Raw genomic sequence first — 14,607 nt, forward strand, 5'->3', positions numbered from 1 at the left:
TTGCCCAATGTATTTATGATGGTGCTCCGCTGTTGGAAAAGCTTTTCTGTTCCTATTCACCACCTCCAGCAGACTTCTGGGTTTTCATTAAGAGGAAAAGCAGTAATTAATAGCAGCGCTGATGCAAAGGCACATCTCAGTGATGATCAGAGTATGTTGTTAACCAGACAACACTCGTAAAGTGTTACTGGTTACAAGAAGGGGCCACTTCAAAAACAGTGTTAAAAGCACATCTCAGTACACAAATGGGATCACAATTTTTCTGCACTTTGGGTAGTCTTCAAATTTCTCAAGGTACCATCTGAAAAACAAAGACAAATCTGATGAGTATTGAGTCTTCAAAATGCTGTCAAGGAAGTTAAGTAATTGTACTTTGCAGTCAATTTAATCCGTATATTTTCTGGCTACAAAACAGAAAAAACGCCTTTAGAACCTACTTGGGATAGAAAACTGCCATTTGCTACACTCAGCCTAATGACATCTAATCACCAACTACAACGAAACAAAGTTACTGCTGCCAGCAATGAGAAATCACACTAACCAGATGTGGTGAGAGCAGCCAGGGAAAGAATAGCCTGTTGTTTCAAGATGTATATTGTTATGCGTCCTGAGTATTTGTATTTTAGAAGGGGGGGTGGGTGTAACATTCAAGGGGATAATATGTTGAATTGTACAATGACTTCATGTGGAAGTAAGAGATACTTCACATCCTGGAATGACAGTCTCCTGTTCTGGATATAAACATCTTCAGTTCCAGTCAGGATGTGACTGGATGTCAAATGGAATGTGACAAACATTACACTAGCCTTAACTGCTAATCCCCCTCAAACACCATCGCTATTTTCAAATCCAGACAATTTTAACAGTCTAAATGCATCATCCTACCAAATGTTATTATTTGTCTGGTCACTGTATGTAACAAATACATTTACTCCCATTTTCAATAAATATTCTTCTGTTTCTCTAAAACGAAGGAATTAACTTCATCTGGGGTCCTCAAAGATGCAGATATTCCTCTTATCAATAGCTAATTGCAAGATCAAACCTGGAATAAGCAAAGAATAAAATATGCGATGCATGACTACCTGCAGCTGTGGGATACCAGCATTAAACTATTTAATCCTTTTCAGTCATTTAGTCAAAGTCTTCCAAACTAAACAGAATACACCAAAATATTTCTTCACTCATATGGATTTGCTATTTTTGGTTGTTTGGTTTTTTTTTGTTTTTTGTTTTGGTTTTTTTTTTTTTTTTTTTTCTGTACGCCTCTTCCATTTCCATGGGTTTCCCTTCAGTGGAAGTTATTTCCTTCAACAACCCTTAGCTTTTCATAGTGTTCTGTAAGTCAAGAGCTCTGAAAGGCTTCTGCCAAGGCTTAAGATAGATGGAAACCAACCATGGAATTTGAGCCTGAAGAACGTGATATATGAGGAGAGGCCTGGTGTTGCTTAGTCTGGTGAGGGAGAGACTAAGGGGCCCCGTTATTGCTGCCTACAGGTACTGGAAGTGCAACTAAGACAATGGAGCAAAACTATGAATGAAATGCAAACTCTTGCAGCTGGAATGCAGCGGCCCCATGTAAAAAGTACAGGCCAGAGAGCAGCTCTGCACTAAAGGTCATGGACATCCAGGTGGACAAGTTGAACACGAGTCAGTAATGGACCCTTGCAATGATGAAAGCTAACTGCATACTGGCCTGCTTTAACACGTATAGAGCCACCAACTCAAGGTAAGTGCTTATTCTCCACTGTTCAGCAGTTGAGAGCCTGCATCTGCATTACTGCTTCCAGTGCAACAGAGATGTTCACAAAATAGAGAGGAATCCAATAGATGGTCATTAAGACGACTGCATAGCTGGAACATACGCTATAAGAGGAAAGGTTGAGGGTACTAGGCTTGTTCAGCTTGGAAAAAATAAGAGGCGGATCTAATTGCAGTCTTCCACTACTTACAGTGACACTGGGGAGAAGACAGAGCCATAGCCTTCTTGGAGGCACACAGCAAGTGGACAAGTAGCAAAGGATAAAAGTTGCAACGTGAAAAATGCCAACTGGACGTAAGAAAAAACCCTCTTCCCCATGAGGATGAGAAAAATCTTGTTCCAGCGCTTTGTGAAAGACACACTGAAACCTCCACCCTTGAAGACACTCAGAACTCAACTGGTTGAGGCCCTGGGCAACCTGGTACAGCCTTGTGGTTAGCCCTGGTTAGAGCAGGTCACACCAGATGACTGGATTGTACATCCTTCAGATGCGCCTCCCAATCTAAGCTACTCTGTGACTCCACTCAGTAATAGAAGGTGATAAAACAAGGATAGACAGTCACAGGCAACACACTTGGAAGGTTCAGGTTGGACAGTATGAAAACCCTTGTTCACTGGGAGGGTAATACAGAACTGGAACACCCACAAACAAGTTGCAGGAAAAACTCCATTCCTGGAGGTTTTCAAGACTCCAGTAGACATATAGCCATGGTTACACTGATGCTGTTGGCAGTGGCTTTTTTCCCCAGCCTATTTCCTCCATAAATTCAGGATTAAGGTGTTCAAGTTCTTTTAAACATGCTATTTCTGTCAAGAAACAAATCTTCTCAAATTGCGATCCTTCTGTTCACAGGAAAGTCACATTATGAACACAGTACATCAGCAGTCAGACTGTTCAATTACAGAGCAGAGACTTTATTAAATATCATCTACTAGAATTGTTTTCATATTGTCTCTATATTTGATTATAGACAATATAGATTTGACTATAAAGGATGCCCGTAACAGAAGCCATTAAAGTGATTTTCAAAATTTTAATATTACAGAAACAAGTTTGAGCTGCAAAGGAAAGTATAGTACATGATCAAGTAAAGATTTTTCCTAAATGTGCCTATAATCTTTACAGGTCCAGGATGAACTATGTTCATTTAAAAGCCATTATTTTGACCATCTCATTGTACACTGTGTGTGTTTATGCTACTTATGCTTAGTACTGTGCCTTTGAAATTTTGCAGTGCTTAATACTACGCAAAGAATATTCTCTATCATTCTCCACAGCAGCGGCAAAGTCTTTCACAAGACTTGCTCTGCAACATCCCTATGGGATGAGGCATAATTTGTAAACTGGAAGTGAAGTGTGGCATAGAGACAACAGAAATTATAAGACACAAACACTTACTGGTGGTGTTGTTTTGCCCTTGAACCCAAGATGAAAAGCGTACACAATGCAAATGCAAGGCTTTCAATGGTGCAGCAGGCAAGGGCAAACCCGAACCATTCCAGGATCTCTCCAAAAAAGTTGGCTCCACTGACATACTCAAACATTCCTCCTAAAAGCAGGACAGAGTTATTTTAAAAGCACCTTAATCAAGGAGATGTCCAATGCTATCTTTTACTGTAAGTCCAATAAGAGCTATAGCACCAACGTCTCTATTTACATAATTTTAAACCCAATAGAAGCAGTGTTTGTCAGTTCAAGCTGTACTGTGAAGGATCACGTCAGACCTCATTCTAAAACAGACCTTCTCCAGCTCCCGTTTTCCTCTTTAAATCATGGAAGAAAAACAGATTTCCCAGTATCATAAGCAATTTCATGCCTTTGTAAATAATTAACAGTGACATCAAGCTGGGTCTTTGATCATACACTAAACCTTTTTTAAAATATGTAAAAATAGAAAATACACTTCCCTTTAAGAATCCCAGAAAACACTCCTAGGGTTAGTTAGCATTGTTCAATTTCTTTAATCTAAGTACTTCAGAAATTAACTTAATTATGACCAATATTATTATGGATTGAAGTTCAAAATTTATCCTCTAGCTTAAAATGTGTTGCCCTTTTGTTCCCACCCCCCCATCAGGTCTACTACTTTAGCCCTGACACTCAGTGAAATAAGTAATTGGCAGTCTGCATTACAGGTGTTTTACAGCCAATTATGCATAAACAGTATTCATCTGCTGGGAATTATATAAAAGAAGAACTTTCACCCCAATTCCAAAGTTAGTGTACAAATTGATAACATCTCAGTATGTGCTTTACCAGTGGGACTATACAAACACATATTTGCCAAGTGTAATAAAGGACATGTTTTGACCTTGCTTTAATTACTTTGCTTTTGTGACAAGAGGCAGAATTCTAGCAGTTAAATTGGATAAGCAATATCAAAAAGACCGACTCCTGATTGCGCAGCTAACAACTTATTTCCTTCAGAACTTTTTTGTACACTGAACATAGCACAGAATGTTCATATTCATTTTTTACATGGGCACTTGGATTTACATCTGTTAAAGATACGAAGTTATCTTCTTGGTGAAAAATAACAACCTACCACTTCTATATCTATCTCTCCCAGTTTTATTAAAAGAGAAAATCTCATTGAAAACCAGGATAGAGCAACAACTGAAGGAAAAACCTCAGAGAAACAGCAGAACTCAGAGGTAACTATTATTTTTCTGCTCTCACTGAATGTAATATACCTGGAAGAGTCTAATGCTTCCAAAAGTGTCAATAAGCATTAACACTTCAGTAAGTGTTACGTAAGAAGTACTTTAATTTTCTCCATTTTCCCCGTGAAGGCCAGAACTTATAGTGCCTAACTTCCTTTGGATTTCTGTCGTCTCCTCCCATTGCTCTCCGATTACCTAAGATACCTCCCTCTTCATACACAGGGCAACATCGGATGGGCCAGCCACACAGCTGCGTAAGTAGCTGAGCACTTTCTGCCTGCCCCCCCTACTGGGATGATAATTTAAGTCTTCTTTCTCCACCCATCTGCTGAGTCTCATAAAAGTTGTGGAATGCTATATTACATTTTTATCACTTTTAAAAATACAGTCAAATCTGGTCAAGAAATTCAGAGACTCACACAAGCCACACCATATCATGAAATAGATCCTTTAGGATACTTGGCTTAAGAGGAAAAAAATAGAATGTTTCCCACACTTAAGTTAGACTGCTATTTCCAGTTTCCTCTCTATCATAAATGACTGTTTCCCCTAAAATACACCAGATGGCTTTAGAAGGCCATCTTTACACCGAATCATGTGAGGTTGGAAGGGACCTCTTGAGATCATCTAGTCCAACTGCCCCCAGCTCAAGCAGAGCCAGCTACAGGCAAGTTGCCCAGGACCATGTCTAGTCAGGTTTTGAGTATCTTCACATATGGAGACTCCACAGCCTCTCTGAGCAACCTGTTCCAGTCTTTGACCACTCTCACAGCAAGAAGTGTGTTCAGATGGAATTTCATGTGTTTTAATTTGTGCCCAGTGCCTCTGGTCTTGTCACTGGGCACCACTAAGAAGAACCTGGCTCCCTCTTCTTCATTCCCTCCCATCAGCTAAGTACATACATCCATAAGATCCCCCTGAGCCTTCTCCTCTCCAGGCTGAACAGTCCCAGCTCTCTCAGCCTCTCCTGAGGGGACGCTTCTATTGCTATATAAATTTCTGTAACACTTTTACTCACCTCTTGGTATCTTGTAACCAGTTTCCCCTGGTTTTCTCAGATTTCTGAGAATATGATCAGAATGAATATTGATTGCCATGCCGACCAACCACCCTATGAAGCCTAAAGAGAAATATTTAAAATAGTATCTTTAATACACTGAGCTGAAGTGTTTGATCAGAAAACAAACTACAATCACATATGAGGCATGTTATCTTAAAGCAGTAATAATTTACACAGTTAAGCAAGTCTGGTGACATCCTGCACGATCCCATCCCACACTGAGCTCTTCAGCCAGCAGAGCTCACAGTAATCAATAGGTCTCTACACAGGAATAGTACTTTAAGTATAAAGTTTGTTCTTATGTTGCTAGACTTCTATAGAAGTATGCATGTGCATATATACAGATGTAATGTGTGTATTTCCCCAACTTCCACATAGAAAATGATATACATAATTTTAACACTGGAAGAATCAGCCATTCCCATCAAAAGGGCACATCCTGGTGTCCTCTCCGCCTGTTTGTTTTTTTTTTTTTTTTTTTTTTTTTTTTTTTTTTTAATACTGACAGTATACCATCATTTTAACAGCAGACTTCTTTGCAATAAAAGCAATAATAAAATTGTGAAGGAATTATGCAGTTTACTGTTCCCTTGCATCATTTGGCAAGATGACTTAACCATTTACACCAGGTTTTCATAGAAACTGAGATTATAGTAGCATCCTGCATCCTCATGTCTTGTTGCCATAACTGCATGGGATAAATCAAAAGGAATTCAGGACTGAAATTCAGTATTTTCACTCTTCCATTTTGAGTCTCTGGCTACATGTTACCCATGCTATCTTCCTTTGAAGACAGCATTCCTCATTGCTAGGAGTAGACATTTGGGGTCTGATGGTAGCAAAGCTATTGAGTTTTATTTAAATTACCAAGTAAGTGCCAGTGAAGTGGTTCTAAAACAAAGTCACTTCGTACTCCATATAAAGAAAGCTTTGCCTTTTTGCACCCATAACTTGAGTCCTTCAGACTGTTCTCTTTCAAGAGAGAACCTCAGTAGTATGACCATCAGTAAAGAGACTAAGTGGAGATCCAGATGTCACAGGACTAGTAGGCTGTCAGAGTATACTTTACCAAGTCTTAAGCTACATTGTGAAGGGAAGCTACAGATTTAAGTGGACCTCGCCTCTCAAACAAGTAGTTAGACAGGCAGCTTTCTTCTCTCAATCCCTTTTGGTCTGTGTTTACTTAAAGAACCTAGCTGTCTGCTTCCATATAAATTAGAAGGAAATGACTGCTCTGCAGAAAAATTGAGGTTTCTGCGTGAACTCTCTTTCCATATTTACCTATATAAATCAAAAATGTTGTTTGATTAGCATGTTACAATCTGCTTACATAAGACTTATAGCAGAATTTAGTCCTGTAAACAAGCATGTTTCTTAACCTTTTGCTCGTACAGCACAGTGCAGTATGTTTCCATTAGCAATCAAGGTCTGTAGATGCCACATGCAGACTGTCTTTTGTAGTAAAATTTTATCATAATTCTTTCAACTATATATTCAATGTAATTACACCACCATAAAATAGATTAGATCAACATAATGAGGAATTTACAGACCAATTCATATAATAATAACATTTGAAAACACAGGGTGAATAACTCGAATGCTCTTGAGTTCTACTTTTAGGAAGACAGATCATTTTAACTTTTTTCCTTTAAAACAGATCTCTACCAAAACAGAGACTATTGAAGTCCAGCTGCATCCACCAACAAAAATAGTTTGCTTCTCTTTGCATTGGTAATTATGTATCAATTTGCTAATTGCCAGAGAAGATTGAGACTACCCTGGAAAACAAGGGATATAATTCATACAACTACATAAGCAAGTCATTATCTCTATCCGTACAATAATTCAAAGGAAATTTCTTAACAAGCACACAAACTAATTGTATTTAAATGTAAACACTATTTCTGGTAGTTTACTTCAGTAGTAGCGCGAGGAAAAAAAAAGATCTATACTGAAAGTTAGTATCAGTTCTAGGAAGAATAATAAGTTTCTTTCTTAGGAGAGGAAATGAGAGACTGACTTCTCTGAAATGCCACAGTAATTTTGGAGAATCTTACCTGTGTATTTCATGTTGGTACATGTTTGTAAGTTAGTAGAACTACTAGGAACTTGTCAGAGAATGCAAAAAGATCAGAACTTGTTTTAAGAGTGCTCAGTTACTACAGAACTTTAGTTTGATTCTGTGCCTTTTTTGATTGTTTTATTTAACACCTCCTGTTTGAAAACAGAAGGAAACAATCAAACCTCTCTCCCTGGAAAACAAGCCAATGAATGTAGGCCATTTTCACAGCACCCCTCTCCAATTTGAAGATCCACTTTCCCCAAAGTACTGCATAACCGCCTGTACTCTGTGGGCATGGTACTTCACTGTCCTCGCCCTCAGGTTCTCACCATGGCTGAACCCTAGGATGGCACTCTACAAAGTCAAGAGGTGGGTATGCACCACAATCTGCATGACTTGGCTTCCACCTAAGGCAAAAGTGGATGCGTAAACAGGAAGGGAGCCACAGCATACTCCAGTGGATTCTCAGACCCACAGAACATACCACGCAACATGGATGACCTCATGAGACTATTAAACTCAAGAGGCTTTTTATCATCAACAGGATAAACCCGGAGGTTAAGGACTGGGTTCATACTGTGATAGTACTTGCACAAGAAGGACAGTAACTAGGTCTATATTGCCAAACAACCTAGTGCAACAGAAGAGTAAGTACACGTTGTTGCACCAGTGCCCTCTTCACCCTCACCCATTGTTGTGGCTTGGGCTGGGCTGGCCACTAAAACAAACAGATGTTCTCTTTTACTTATATCCCCTTCAGAGCATCTCACACAAAAAGACCTCCTCCTGCTGCACAGGCTATTTCAGGGCAACAGTACAGTAACTGCTGTCTGGTTCACCTCCCCACTCTGGGTTTCAAGAGTATGTAGTGCAAGAGGCCGTATAGAAGCGGCAGGAGGCCAGTTTCTACAGCTGCACTGAAAGCAGGCACCTCAGGTGAACCTGTGCCTCATCACAGATTGTGTAGTTAATCTTTCCAAGAAGGCACAAGATCATTTGGAGCATCCAGATGCCTATAGATATTAGGAGAGATACTGACTAACCGTCATCCCTGAGACAGGAGACCATATCAAGGTATGGACAATGCCCATGCTTTCTTCACGTCTCTTCTGTGTAGAGAGCAGAGGTGGCACGTGTGCTTGGTTGCCTGACTGCCAGATAAAAAGCCTCACGCAACAGACAAGGTGCTCATGTTTGGTCACCTGCACTTTGAGTTATAGGTACTGCTCTGCTTCACAGAGCTGCTGTGAAAAGTGTTCTGATGCACAAAAGGGTTAGCCATCAACATTAGAAGGAAGTAGTTGAATGGGGATTTACAGGAATAAGAAAAAAAGACATATGGCATACCGCAAAGGGTTGGACGAAGCTAAAGCAAGCAAAGGAAGGAAGGAGTTTCCAACTAGAAGTGCAGACAGATTAGGAAAGAACACAAGGGTGAGACGTGCAGGTGCATGTGCCCCTGTTTGCGGCATTCACTGCTTCTGGGTATCATGGGTACTTTTGGTAAGTTCACAAGGCTTTTTTTGGCACACCTCTGTCAGCTACCTGCTGAAAGATTATGAACTTGTTCCCACATTGGTTTGCAAGCTCATGTTTTTATCAACAGAACATTTCCATTCCCTCTGAAACCAGATGAGTTCACTGCTCTGAACCAAGCTAGCACACAGTCCAGAGAAACCATGAGGGAACCACTTCAAAACTGTTGCTGCTCCAAATCAGTTGCTGGGGTTGATAAAAGCTATTGCTTTCCCAGAATTAACTTCTACACATCTGAAGAGACAGTGAATCTGTATGCTAAGGCTCCACAGAGAACATACCAGTTGTTTGAAGCCCCCCACCATGATGGTTAATCAGCCTCACTTCTCCAAATTTCCATCTTCACTGCAAATTTATCTCATTTCAGCTTCCAACTACTGAATCTTGTTTGGCTGCTACTTGTAGAAATCCTCCCATTTCTCTTCCACATGTAACTTCATATAGACTGTAGAAATATCTTGTTAGATCTCGGCAAATATGCTTTCTTGCTACTGTTCTTTTCTAATCTACTCATTTTTAATTATTTTTAAACAGAGTAAAGACACTACCAGATATTTTTGAAGAACTAGAACATAGTAGTCCAGTTGTTCAGGGAGCATCCAGTGTACAATACAGCACTTCTGCATTTGAACTGACAAAAGCTACAAGCATGAACAGCAGATATTTGGAGGTACATAGCTGGGATGAATACCAAATAAGAATTATAAATATCCACTATGTTCCAATTATGTTGATGTGCACTAGAAAACAAAGCCAAAAAAGCCCAAAAGATATTCCAGTTACAGGATTAAAAGAAACAAGAAGTCTTAGGTTTGCCTGTTTCATAGCCATGCCAAACTTTATCTAAAGATTTATTGTAATAACAGTCTCAAAAAAAGCCAGTTAGTGACACTACTAAAATGGTTGCTACAGACACAGGAATCTTCACTTTCTTAGTTTTCAGAATAACTTTTTAAAGCAGTAATTTGACTAACAATAGTAATGAAAACAACACTTTGCTTATGATTAGTAATACTGGAAATAAATACACAAACACATATTCCAAAATGGTATTATTTGAAAAAGAAACAAAAAACACAAAACAAACCCAAACTAATTCACACACAGAAGGCAGATTAACCTAACTATTATCATTTATACGTTTACGTCTTTCAGAAATTCTTGAAACTCAAAAACCCCAAGAAAACCTGAGCAGCCTTGCTATCTCATTTTTTTTAAGAGCTTTCAGTAAGGAATAATTGATTTTTGGCTGCTGACTCATGATTTGTATACAGCACGGTATTGAGATATCTTTTGATTGAGGTGCTAAACTAGGACACTGGAAACAGAGTCTGTGTTGCATCAGAGTCTTCAACAGTTTTGATCGACAGATCTTTTAATCACTTTTTGTTGGATCCAAGTTTAAGGAGACTCGCTTTTCAAGAGTACCAAGAGAATTTCAAGTATATTCAAGTCCCTAGTGCCCACTGAAGTCATTCCCTTGTACCTCAGTTTCTCCATTTTTAGGGCACAAGCAATACCACCTCCTAACCTTGGCAAAAGAAGACATTTAAATCAAAATAGATTCAAATGTCTTCAATCTTACAGTCATGACAGCATTTAGCACAGTGGTCCTCTATAGTCATCTGCAATAACACTGTAATAAAGACAAAAACCTTCTTATTCTTGTTGCAAAAGGCTTGAGAAATCTTGGAGAAGCACTAACGTGCTCTGGTGCCAGAACAACAGGAACAGCACTGGGTCAGATCAAGGATCCACACAGCCCAATACTCTGCCTTTGGCTGACAAGGCAAAATATTCTGATTTATCTTCAGATCAAAAAGATCCTTCTGTAAAAGATCTCCTTGGAAAATGACACTATGTTTTTGACAGTAGGCAAAAGTAGATGCCTAGGAAACAAAAAATAGGGCAGAGACAATGCTTTGTCACAAAACAACTTAGCCTTTTAATCATACGCGTGGCTTCAAGTACAAATGTAACCTTGCTTCTTGATAGGGGTGAACAATCAACCCCTCCACTCCCTTCCTCGCAGGCCAGTTTTGTTCTTTGACAAAGCCCACTCCTACTACATGGAATGATAGAATGGTTTGGGGGTGGGGACCTGAAAGATCATCTAGTTCCAACCCCCCCTGCCATGGGCAGGGACACCTTCCACCAGACCAGGTTTCTCAAAGTCCCATCCAGCCTGGCCTTGCGGGTGGGTGGATTGGTGCATGTGTGTATAAATATCTTAACACCAAGGACTTTTGGCATTAGAAGCAGTATCTTGGTATTTAGCAGCTACCCTTACTGGATTTTTACTCCATGAATTTGTTCACTTCTGCTTGACCACATAAAACCTTTCCTATGACATCAAGAAACAAGGGATTTCAGTTTAATCTACATGTTGTATAGAAAATGTGTTTTGTTTGTACTAAACCTGTATGCTGCTGATTTCATTTAAGGCCTCAAGTTCCTGCATTGAAAAAAGTTACATGACCCATGTTCACTTTGGCGTTAAAGAATAAAGATGGCAATCAGCCCATCTAGCACTGACACTGTGGGAAATACCATTGTGTTCACAGTTGTAAAATAAAAAAGGTTAAAAGGCTTCCAGCTACAGCAAACAAGAGAATTAACTATGACAAAAGTTATGAAATGGGGTTGAAGATACTATAAAAATATAATAAAAAATAAAAAGCTGCGAAGACAAAGGAAAACAAGTCTTAATGTTCTCATGGCATGTCTTAACCCACCTGTGATGAAACGTGGATCTTTTAACCAGCCTGAAGGGTATTCTGCATAGTTACTTAAGCTTCGGCCTTGCAAGTATCCATTATAAACACAGAACAGAAATGCTAGCACAAAGGTGAAAAATGGTGTTGGTTTTCCCGCCCGGATGAGAAGAGGAAATATGAGTGCCCTATAGTGAACAAAGGAAAAAGATTTGTTGCATTAGCAAACAGAAAAGATGCTTTTGGTGTCCAAAATTGCAATCCATAGTCCACATTATCCTGCTTTCCAAATTCTTAGTGGAGTCTGATCCCAGTTCAGGACAGTTATTTGCTTTAACACCTAAATTTTAATTTTGTTGCCTAATCGGGATTACAATATCCATCCTCTCTGCCCCCACCATGAGAGAAATTTTAAACTTTGTATCCAAGGCAATTACTTTGACAAGAGCAGTAAAGGCAACTGATGTTAAGCACAGTGTATTTTTGTCCTCCTTTGATCCTAAATCCTCAGAGGTGTCACCAAACCTTCTGAAACCAGCCAGGTCTCACAATCCCTACACCAAATTCACCAGCACTGCCAGGGGGAAAGTCAGTCCCCTTGAAATGAACCTAGTTGAGCTCAGTTTCCTCCTTGCCCTAGAAGTCACATAAAAGCATTAACTGCTTTGCCTTGACAATCTGGGTCTATCCTATCACACCTCTTAAAAGACTTGGCAAATCCACAGCTGCCATCCCAGTTGGGAAAGGAATCTTGATTGCTTCTCCCAGGGGATTACGTGAGTAAACAAGCAAGCTCCAAACAAGAAAAGCAGGTGAATGGTTTTGTGCCCTGCCTCATGTAACTAGCCAACTCCCCCATCACCTATCAATTTAATTACAATCTAGAATGATACCGGCACGGGATTACTGAAGCCTGAGCATTCTTCACATGTTTTCCAGCTACCCAAGGACTACTGCTTCAAAGGAGCCATTCCAGAAAAGCAAAACCGCAACAGCTTTCCAGAAAGCGCAATAAATTCCTTAATATGATTATTTAAAGCCCACTACATTATAACAAACGAAATCAGATAACAAAGGTCTCTTCCAATCTATATTCACCCAGAGAACAGCCCCTCAGCCCAGCAATAGAGATAAGCAACCCGAAAAAAGAAACTGCGATACAGCTCAGCTTTCTGTACAAAACTTCCCCTTGCTTTTCCAGCTGTTCCCAGACATTGAGGATGAGTTAAGATCCCAGGCCAAAGCCAATAATCTCTTTATTCTCAAGTTTGGTAAAAGGAGGAGTAAAGACACACTCCTGGGATTACAAAACTAGTCAGTCACCAGCCCAGCCATTGCATCCCTCTTGGCTGCAAGGATGTGGAATACTCTTTCCGTTAGAAGCAACAGCCTCTCGCAGTGAGCGCTGGAAATGGACTGTGTAGCAGTCACACACTTGGCTTCAAGTTAGCCTGACAAACCTACCTCTGCCGTATTAGTAAGGTGAGAAAATTACTTGTGGAGTATTACTGGTAACTGTTGTTAATGACTTGAAGGGAACAGCAAAATCTTATCTGAGCTCCAGCTAAGCTGCCTTCTCCCAATTAGTTTTACAAAATACCCAAATGCCATTGACATGGGGCACTCAGCCTCAGCTTTGTCGGTATTTTAATGAATCATTGAATATCCTGAGCCAGAAGGGGCCCACAAGGATCAGGCAGTCCAATCCCTGACTGTGGAGTCCAACTCCTGAAATGAACAGTACGTTGAAAGACATAACTGGAAAATAGGTACCGTTTCACAATATTAAAATTACACTATATCAACATCCAGAGCTGAACTTTCCTTGTTGGAACAGTGTCCATAAGACTACCTGGTCCAGTCACTGCTTAAGTATGGAGGGGACACACTTGACAAGTGGTACAGCTATATGGTACATATAGTGTACAGATAATACCAGACACTGAGATAGCACCAATCACTCCAGTTTTATGCCATTTCCAAAAGATGCCATAATACTCCACCACACAGCAGCAAAATAAAGCAACAGACACCACACAGCCACAATTACCTGCTCAGCTCACATAGAAATACAGAATCCCTTAACATAAAGGAAGCGGAAAAGCTTTAGTGATTATTATATCAAATGATAAATATTAATTAAGGGCAGAATTTCAATTCCTGGTGTCAGAAAACAATAGCCAGGCATTTCTACCAAGATTGACCCTGACCCTGCCGCACTTCTCCTGCCATCAGCCACCCCCCTGCCTCTCGGGCAAGCCCGAACGGAAGCACCCGAAGGCAAGGACACCCCCTCTCCTTCCTCACTCCCCCCTCCCCAGCACTGCAGCACCGGAGCCCCGCCGGTGCCCACTGCCGTCGCCCCCCACCCCTTCCCGAAAGGGCCGCACCTGTGCGCGTAATGCAGGACGAAACAGCCCAGCAGCAGGCGGTTGGGCCAGGCGGCGGTGGCCGCCCCACCGCAGGCGGCCAGGCCGAGCGGGACGAGGAGGGAGGGCAGCTCCTGCAGCGCCCAGGCGGGGCGGGCGGGCAGCAGCCAGCCGAAGCGCCGGGAGGAGTATCGGCCGTAGGGCATAGGGATGAAGCAGAGCAGCAGGGCGGAGACGGCGCCCAGCACCACCAACCCATAAGAGAGGAGCTCCAGGAGCCGCTGCTCCTCCGGGCCCGACACCCGCCGCCAGAACCCGCACACACCGCCGCCATCGTCGTCGTCGCCACCGCTGACCCCCATTCCCGCGCCACAGGCAGGCGCCCCGGCGCCTCCATTCATCAGCCAGCCGGCGCCACGCCCACCGCCGCCGCGGAC

The 14,607-nt window shown here is 41.2% G+C and overlaps 1 protein-coding gene across 1 annotated transcript; it reads right to left on the reverse strand.

Annotated features, from left to right (window-relative positions):
* Positions 1-227: 227 nt before the first annotated feature.
* Positions 228-14,532, reverse strand: SRD5A1 (steroid 5 alpha-reductase 1; the record flags this gene model as incomplete). The annotated part of the gene is made up of 5 exons (XM_082499618.1): positions 228-301; positions 3,162-3,312; positions 5,445-5,546; positions 11,823-11,989; positions 14,192-14,532. The coding sequence occupies 5 exons, from the start codon at positions 14,530-14,532 to the stop codon at positions 235-237; spliced, it is 828 nt and encodes a 275-aa protein (XP_082355744.1). The 3' UTR covers positions 228-234.
* Between the last annotated feature and the right edge of the window lie 75 nt (positions 14,533-14,607).

This window comes from Vanellus vanellus (genome assembly GCF_965231255.1).
Source record: "Vanellus vanellus genome assembly, chromosome: 2".
Taxonomy (NCBI): domain Eukaryota; kingdom Metazoa; phylum Chordata; class Aves; order Charadriiformes; family Charadriidae; genus Vanellus; species Vanellus vanellus.